The 9,299-nt window shown below is 50.4% G+C and overlaps 1 protein-coding gene across 3 annotated transcripts; it reads left to right on the top strand.

The window, feature by feature from the left end:
• The first annotated feature begins 68 nt into the window (after positions 1-68).
• Positions 69-7,262, top strand: LOC148813541 (uncharacterized). 3 transcript variants are annotated; one of them, XR_016086211.1, is made up of 6 exons: positions 69-122; positions 1,495-1,866; positions 2,289-2,429; positions 3,504-3,544; positions 4,308-5,524; positions 5,602-6,260. XR_016086211.1 is itself a non-coding variant. In XM_088908130.1 (5 exons), exons 1-5 carry the CDS (start codon positions 80-82, stop codon positions 4,422-4,424), a joined length of 714 nt encoding a protein of 237 aa, XP_088764256.1. In that variant the 5' UTR covers positions 69-79; the 3' UTR covers positions 4,425-7,262. The 3 variants fall into 3 exon arrangements, 1 of the variants encoding a protein (XP_088764256.1); XR_016086212.1 differs by having other exon boundaries at positions 4,308-4,872; positions 5,602-5,626; XM_088908130.1 differs by having other exon boundaries at positions 4,308-7,262.
• The last annotated feature ends 2,037 nt before the right edge of the window (positions 7,263-9,299 follow it).

Genomic DNA, 9,299 nt, shown 5'->3' with positions numbered 1-9,299 from the left:
AAAAACCCAGCTCTCTTAGCTCAGCAGCGTTGCCAGCTTTCAGTTCGCGTTTTTCCCACCCTGCTCGACAGCGGCTGAAATGGCGACGCTTTACATAAACGCCTCTCTCTTCTTCCTCAGCTGTGAGTACCCATAGCTTCGGCTTCTGTTGTGATCTTCCAGATGTGAAATGCTGTGCTTTGCCAGACAGAGATTTTGCTTTCGCCTTGTGAAGTGGGACAGAAGTGGTTGGGGGCTTTTCTTTTTGGTTCGATTTGTTTGAAAACCCTGACCTGGGATCCCTTCAAGCTCACAGCTTCCCCAGCTGAAGTTCCCCTCCTTTTACTGGCAGAACAAACAAAAAAAAATTAAGGAAGTTGCTTTTTGTTGTTCTGGTACTGATTGTGACTGGTCCATGGCTCTGGGCAAGTGGCGTGTGGTACTTTGGTAGCTGCATTCGAGGAACTGAATTATTTTGAGGAGTAAAGAACTGAACTTGGAGGTACAGGAGGCTCTTCTGTATACAGAGGGTGGCGGGGGTGGGGAACAAGCTGCCCAGCCCTGTGGTTGAAGCCGATACCCTGGCTTCTCTCCAGACACAGCTGGGTGAGCTCCTCCAGTCAGGACAGGAGGCTCTTCTGGACACAGAGAACGCATGACATCGTCAGATCAATTAGCTTTTAACTACTAAACTGGCTAGACGCACCAAATGGTTCCTCTCCTTTGTGATCATTCTTGTGTTCATAACGGTATTGATCTCATATTATTATTAACGAGACTTGGTCATTAACGAGCTCTTATCACTTACAGTATGAGATGAGACTGATCTGAATACTCAAATCATGCAGCCCCACAGTTAAGAGAATTTTCTTGAAACCAAAACCTGATTTTGTTGTCTGAATTCTTTAATTCTATACCTGTGGTAAATGCCTTGCAAGGCCCTAGGCAGGGACCAGTGAAAAGCTAAAAAGCCTTTTTGTGAAGTTTCCAAATCTTGTCATGCACCGTGGTGACAAAGAGTTGCTGTGAGAGACATCAACATCTTTATCTCCTGCTTATGCGATTAAAATTGTGTCTGTAATGCACATAAACCACTTGATATGCTGTAGATTAATTAAAAATGTCAGAAAAGGTGGAGAAAAGGCACTAGATTTTCCGTCGCAGGATAGTAATGAATTTTCTGACATCAACAATGGATGTTTTATGTAAATATTTTAGGCTGGTCAGGTAGTTTACAGGTATTTGCTCACTGACTCCGGGATTGATAATTCCCCTCTTCCGAAGCTGAATTTTGGAAGGTCTTTATTGAATGTCGGCACCTCTGGCAGTGAAGAAGGTTAGTAATTAGTGGAGCAGTGCGAAGAGAGGCAATCATACCTACCCAGGCAGTAAAGCTGAATAGCTCTTCATTCGGAAGGGTGTCCGGTCTGAATTCAGGTCAGGCGCCGTGTCGGTCTTGCGATTGTGTGAGATAATACAATCTCATTTTCCCTTTTCCTTATATCGTCTCTGCAGGCGCTGGTGCGTGGGGCTGCAGTGTCTCTGGAGAAACCGTGCTGAGAGCCGGACTCGGGGACACCGTCACCCTGCCCTGTGACCTCAGACTCCGACACGAGACCACCTGGTTCACGCTTCGGAACGGGACCCTGTCTCTGGGGGTCTTAGCCAATAAAAACCCAGGACAAATCCAGACGCGCCCCTTCAGCTACGTGAGGAGACCGGACTCTCGCTTCAGCCTGGTGCTGAACCCCTCCACTAACTCCTCCAGTCTGAGGATTGAGGGGGTCACAGAGACAGACCAGGGGCTGTACTACTGCGCCGCCAGAGAGAGAGGAGAGATCCAGATAGGAAAAGGCACCAGGATACGCGTGGGTGATAGAGATAGAGGTGAGAACAGCCCCTTTCTACCTATTTGCTAAGGAGGCAGGAACCTTTGCACATTTCAGGCCATGCAGTAGCCTGTATAAACAGGGCCTTGTAATAGTGTTCAGCCCCTTGAACAATTCTCTCATTTGACTGAATTACACATCCTGCCTTCTCTGCGATATTTCTAAGCACTGAAACTCGACATGAATTATTTTAATGTGACGTTGTTTGATGTTAGAAAGTATTCTTAAGGCAAATAAAAAGCTGAAATACGCTGCCAAGGGGGTCTGAATACTTGTGCAAGGCGCTATAGAGGGGAAAATAATGAGAACATTAATGACCGAACAACGGCCTTTTTTTAATAAGTCAGTGTTACGCAATTAAAAAAAATAGGATGCATTATTATATCCAACCATTATCCCTCTGACTGGTATGATTCTTAGAATTATTATCAAAGGCTGAATGTCCGAACATCACCAGACCGTCTGGAATCGACTGGCCATGCCTGACCATCCTGGTCGTGACTCCCCCTCTGTCCACCCTAATGACATCATGCTGCATCTTCTGTCTCTTTTACAGACCAGGTATGTCACTGTATGCAATACTTCAGATACCTGAATCTAGACTGAGGGCAGAGCACAGCAGGAGTGAGAGCAGACAGTGAGAGATCAGTGTGAGACAGTATGAGTGAGATCAGTGTGAGACAGTGAGAGTGAGATCAGTGTGAGACACTGACACTGACAGGGAGAGTGAGATCAGTGTGACACTGACTGAGATCAGCATGAGAGTGAGATCAGCATGAGAGTGAGATCAGCGTGAGAGTGAGATCAGCGTGACACTGACTGAGATCAGCGTGAGAGTGAGATCAGCGTGAGAGTGAGATCAGTGTGACACTGACAGTGAGATCAGTGTGACAGTGACAGTGACACTGAGATCAGTGTGACACTGACAGTGAGATCAGCGTGAGAGTGAGATCAGCGTGAGAGTGAGATCAGTGAGAGAGTGACTGAGATCAGCGTGAGAGTGAGATCAGTGTGAGAGTGAGATCAGCGTGAGAGTGAGATCAGTGTGACACTGACTGAGATCAGTGTGAGAGTGAGATCAGTGTGACACTGACTGAGATCAGCGTGAGAGTGAGATCAGCGTGAGAGTGAGATCAGTGTGACACTGACAGTGAGATCAGTGTGAGAGTGAGATCAGTGTGACACTGACTGAGATCAGCGTGAGAGTGAGATCAGCGTGAGAGTGAGATCAGTGTGACACTGACTGAGATCAGTGTGAGAGTGAGATCAGTGTGACACTGCGGAGATCAGCGTGAGAGTGAGATCAGCGTGAGAGTGAGATCAGTGTGACACTGACTGAGATCAGCGTGAGAGTGAGATCAGCGTGAGAGTGAGATCAGTATGACACTGACTGAGATCAGCGTGAGAGTGAGATCAGTGTGACAGTGACAGTGACACTGAGATCAGTGTGACAGTGAGAGTGAGATCAGTGTGACAGTGACACTGAGATCAGTGTGACAGTGAGAGTGAGATCAGTGTTTTACACACAGCCGAGACAGTCTGGGTGGAAGAGAGGGGTAACTGTGTGTACAGCGCAGAGAGAGGACTGGAGGAATCTCTCTCTCCAGTCTTCTGAGAGTCTGTTTTTATCATCAGGCCGGCTGCAGGACAGAAAAGGACACCGAGGCGTCGCGCAGGTATTGTGCCTTCAGGTTTTGTCACAGCTAGCGAAAAATAGCGACATGATTCCAGCGCACATTTGGAAACTGACGAAGCTGTTTCACATGTCCAAACCTGTAAATAGCACGTTCTTCCATCAGATCACAGCCTGGCATCGAAGCTGAATGGTTGTGTAACACAGCACCATTATTAATATCATAATAATGAATAGTTCCTCACACATCTACAGCTCTTCTCTGGACCCTCCACTCCGAGCTCTGTACGGTAACAGGGATCTCCTCCAGCCCCACCAGTGTGTACCCCACCTGGATGATGCTCCAGTCCGCTCAGCACACAGCAGCTCTCAGTGGGGAGGAGAGCAGAGGGATGAGGCCAGTTCAGAGAGGGGGGTGATTAGGAGGCCATGATGGGTAAAGACCAGGGGTGTATTTGACCAGGACACTGGGGTAACACCCCTACTCTTTTCGAGAGACACCCCGGGATTGTTAATGAGCACAGAGAGTCAGGACCTCGGTTTTACGTCTCAACCGAAGGACGGCGCCTGTTTACAGTCCAGTGTCCCCGTCACTATACTGGGGCATCAGGACCCACACAGACCGCAGGGTGAGAGCGCCCCCTGCTGGCCCCACTAACCCCTCTCCCAGCAGCAGCCACTGGCCCGGAAAATAAAAGCAAGACTCCGATGCCCTGGAAATAAAGCTCAGGGCGTGAGTGCCCTGCAGAGGCACGAGACGCGTCTTCCTCGCTCGTCTCCTGAGCCCAGCCTCTGTGTGTCCCCAGGGGAAGGGACGGCAGCAGGACGTGTACGAGATCATGAGGCCGGCCGGGGACCGAGAGTCCGGAAGCGCGCAGAGCGATCGTCTCCCCCGATCGCGAGCCCGGAACCTGTCGGGGTGAAGCGGCGCTTCTCTTCCCCCTCTCCTCCTGCCTCTCTGCCTGCCCGCGCTGACGATGTGCGGCGTGACCGCCGTGCTGTTTCACAGGAAGCTCTCTGAGGCTGGGCTTCGGGGGATGTGAATAGAAGAGTGGTCGCGCCCTGCCCGACCTCACCGCTCTGCTCTTGATGCTCCACCGCGGGTGGACCAGGCACACCTGCAGATCTGAGGGGAAATGCCGCCCAGCGCGCTTGTAGGTCCCAGCTTCACTGGCTTGTCTTGTTTCGGCTCATTTGTGTTTCCTAATCCGTATCTTGTTTGTGCTGGGCAGTGGAGGGGAAATGGACCGAAAGATCTGAAGGAAAACATGTTGTTTAAAGTGCTGTCCAAAGGTTGGACGAGCTGGTGGTGCAGGAGTCTGCATGTTCTCCCCTGGTCAGTGACCTGTGAGGGACTGGTGTCCTGTCCAGGTGTGTGTGTGTGTGTGTGTGTGTGTCCTCTGATGGACTGCTGTCCTGTCCAGGGTGTGTGAGTGTGTGTGTGTCCTGTGATGGACTGCTGTCCTGTCCAGGGTGTGTGTGTGTGTATCCTGTGATGGACTGCTGTCCTGTCCAGGGTGTGTGACTGTGTGTGTGTATGTGATGGACTGCTGTCCTGTCCAGGGTGTGTGAGTGTGTGTGTGTCCTGTGATGGACTGCTGTCCTGTCCAGGGTGTGTGAGTGTGTGTGTGTCCTGTGATGGACTGCTGTCCTGTCCAGGGTGTGTGTGTGTGTGTCCTGTGATGGACTGCTGTCCTGTCCAGGGTGTGTGAGTGTGTGTGTGTCCTGTGATGGACTGCTGTCCTGTCCAGGGTGTGTGTGTGTGTGTCCTGTGATGGACTGCTGTCCTGTCCAGGGTGTGTGTGTGTGTGTGTGTCCTGTGATGGACTGCTGTCCTGTCCAGGGTGTGTGAGTGTGTGTGTGTGTCCTGTGATGGACTGCTGTCCTGTCCAGGGTGTGTGAGTGTGTGTGTGTCCTGTGATGGACTGCTGTCCTGTCCAGGGTGTGTGTGTGTGTGTCCTGTGATGGACTGCTGTCCTGTCCAGGGTGTGTGTGTCCTGTGATGGACTGCTGTCCTGTCCAGGTGTGTGTGTGTGTGTGTGTGTGTGTGTGTGTGTGTGTGTGTGTGTGTGTCCTGTGATGGACTGTTGTCCTGTCCAGGGTGTGTGTGTGTGTGTGTGTGTGTGTGTGTGTGTGTCCTGTGATGGACTGCTGTCCTGTCCAGGGTGTGTGAGTGTGTGTGTGTGTCCTGTGATGGACTGCTGTCCTGTCCAGGGTGTGTGTGTGTGTCCTGTGATGGACTGCTGTCCTGTCCAGGGTGTGTGTGTGTGTGTCCTGTGATGGACTGCTGTCCTGTCCAGGGTGTGTGACTGTGTGTGTGTATGTGATGGACTGCTGTCCTGTCCAGGGTGTGTGAGTGTGTGTGTGTCCTGTGATGGACTGCTGTCCTGTCCAGGGTGTGTGAGTGTGTGTGTGTCCTGTGATGGACTGCTGTCCTGTCCAGGGTGTGTGTGTGTGTGTCCTGTGATGGACTGCTGTCCTGTCCAGGGTGTGTGAGTGTGTGTGTGTCCTGTGATGGACTGCTGTCCTGTCCAGGGTGTGTGTGTGTGTGTCCTGTGATGGACTGCTGTCCTGTCCAGGGTGTGTGTGTGTGTGTCCTGTGATGGACTGCTGTCCTGTCCAGGGTGTGTGACTGTGTGTGTGTCCTGTGATGGACTGCTGTCCTGTCCAGGGTGTGTTTGTGTGTGTCCTGTGATGGACTGCTGTCCTGTCCAGGGTGTGTGAGTGTGTGTGTGTCCTGTGATGGACTGCTGTCCTGTCCAGGGTGTGTGTGTCCTGTGATGGACTGCTGTCCTGTCCAGGTGTGTGTGTGTGTGTGTGTGTGTGTGTGTGTGTGTGTGTGTCCTGTGATGGACTGTTGTCCTGTCCAGGTGTGTGTGTGTGTGTGTGTGTGTGTGTGTGTGTCCTGTGATGGACTGCTGTCCTGTCCAGGGTGTGTGAGTGTGTGTGTGTGTCCTGTGATGGACTGCTGTCCTGTCCAGGGTGTGTGTGTGTGTCCTGTGATGGACTGCTGTCCTGTCCAGGGTGTGTGAGTGTGTGTGTGTCCTGTGATGGACTGCTGTCCTGTCCAGGGTGTGTGAGTGTGTGTGTGTCCTGTGATGGACTGCTGTCCTGTCCAGGGTGTGTGAGTGTGTGTGTGTCCTGTGATGGACTGCTGTCCTGTCCAGGGTGTGTGTGTGTGTGTCCTGTGATGGACTGCTGTCCTGTCCAGGGTGTGTGTGTGTGTGTCCTGTGATGGACTGCTGTCCTGTCCAGGGTGTGTGACTGTGTGTGTGTCCTGTGATGGACTGGTGTCCTGTCCAGGGTGTGTGAGTGTGTGTGTGTCCTGTGATGGACTGCTGTCCTGTCCAGGGTGTGTGAGTGTGTGTGTGTGTCCTGTGATGGACTGCTGTCCTGTCCAGGGTGTGTGAGTGTGTGTGTGTGTCCTGTGATGGACTGGTGTCCTGTCCAGGGTGTGTGTGTGTCCTGTGTCCTGTGTCCTGTGTCCTGTGTCCTGTGTCCTGTGTCCTGTGATGGACTGGTGTCCTGTCCAGGGTGTGTGAGTGTGTGTGTGTGTCCTGTGATGGACTGCTGTCCTGCCTTGTGCCTGTTGCTTGCTGGGATAGACTCTGGCTCCTCGTCAACCTGGAATTGGAAAACAATTGGATGACTATTCAATAATTGTTGAATGAATGTTCAGTGGTTGTTCAAAATGTATTTAATTTATGTCACACAACTTCACATCTTCTTCTTTTCTTCTTGTCATCATTAAATTTGTAATTTCACCTGCAGTGTCTTCCTCTTGCACTGTGTTTATTCATTTTAATGTTGCTGTTCAGGAAAGATCCCAGCCCTGTGGACACAGATATCGCTTGAATCAGGAGATTCAGTCAGACTTCACCTGATTGTTCTGCGATGTTTGTCCACACCGGGAATGCAGTAGTTTGGACGCTGTTGATGTGTGGACTGTCTACATTCGCCAGCAAACCGAAACGCAAACGCATGGGGGTGCTTTGCAGACCCCCTGCGTGATGTACTTCTGCACTGACAGGAAGCCACACCCTGTATCCTGTGCAGTAGCTCAGCTCTCTCAGCCCTGCAGGTGACGCAGATAGAGGCCACACACACACACTCGCATACACTCGCAAGTGCACACACACACACACTCGAACACTTGCACACACTAATGCACAGACTCATATACTCACACACACACACTCATAAACGCACACACAAATGAACAAACACACAAGTTCACATATGCACAATGCACACAGACTCACAAATGCCCACACAGACTCACACGCACACACTCATACACTTACACCACTCACAAACACACATACAATACTTATACAGTACACTTACACACACACTCATACAATCACTCACACACTTAACACACACAGGCGCGTGCACACACACACACACTCGAACACTTGCACACACTAATGCACAGACTCATATACTCACACATACACAAATGAACATACGTGCACATTCACATACGCACAACGCACACAGACTCACAAATGCACTTACACATTCACACACACTCATACGCACACACTCATACACTTACACCACTCACAAACACACATACAATACTTATACAGTACACTTACACACACATTCACACACACTCATACACTCACACACACCAGTTGGCAGTAAATCAGAGCATCACCTGCAAGAGCTGAGAGTACAGTACTGTGAATTGAGTTAGCAAATGACACGTGAACTCTGGGCTGCCTATATTTGTCCCATCTGCCTTGTTTTCTACATTGTAATTTATTTATTTTTTAGGCACTTGTCTAAAAATAAAGCAAGATACTGGCATCTACTGCTGCCACTCACAAATCTCTCAAGTCATGAGCACTCTTACTGACGGGACAACCCAGCTCGTCAGTCCATCGGTGTTGCTTGGCGTAGAGAGCCACCTACTGGCCCAACAACACCACTGCAACAGGAAACTGGTTTTCCTTACAGCAGGGCTGTCCGTTCCTGCTCCAGTTTAAAACTGGTAACAGGGGGATCAGAGGAACAGACACTTTTGAAATTAACACAGGTCAATGAAAAGTGAAATGAAGGGCTCTTCTTTACACAGTGGGGGGTGGGGGTGGGGAACAAGCTGCCCAGCCCCTGTGGTTGAAGTCGATACCCGGGCTTCTCTCCAGACACAGCTGGGTGAGCTCCTCCAGTCAGGACAGGAGGCTCTACTGTACACAGAGGGGGGTGGGGGTGTGGAACAAGCTGCCCAGCCCCTGTGGTTGAAGTCGATACCCGGGCTTCTCTCCAGACACAGCTGGGTGAGCTCCTCCAGTCAGGACAGACAGGGGGCTCGTCTGTACAGCCACTTGTTTGGGACATTTTACTTTCCTATGCTGTGTAAGTACATTAATCGTACAAAGTAGAGTCTAAGGCCGTGCTGAATCCTTCAGCTTTCACAGGTGTCAGTCTGTGGTCAAATATCACATTGAAATCCAATATTGTTAAACCATTTATTAGATCTATTAAATAAATGAATTAGAACACGGTCTTGGGAAAGCCTACGTTAGGTATGGAGGTCATCATAAGGGCTATGATGGGTTAATATTACATTTATAACCACCAGTTACCTGAGATTAATACTTGCCACTACTTCTTGTTGACTTCGGTCACTGGCGCTGCGCTGATTACGTAACTAAAGTAATCCAATCGGGCACCGAAACGCCCATTAGCCCCGCCCCCTTGTGCTCGCCGGACTCCTCTGACGTCACAATCCCTCGCCGGTGCTCATAGATCATGTGTTCATAGACACGTTATAGTTAATAATATTA

This window comes from Atractosteus spatula (genome assembly GCF_055471065.1).
Source record: "Atractosteus spatula isolate fAtrSpa1 chromosome 10 unlocalized genomic scaffold, fAtrSpa1.hap1 SUPER_10_unloc_1, whole genome shotgun sequence".
NCBI lineage: Eukaryota > Metazoa > Chordata > Actinopteri > Semionotiformes > Lepisosteidae > Atractosteus > Atractosteus spatula.
Note: the sequence above shows the minus strand (reverse complement) of the source record. Positions and strands in the feature narration are given on the sequence as shown.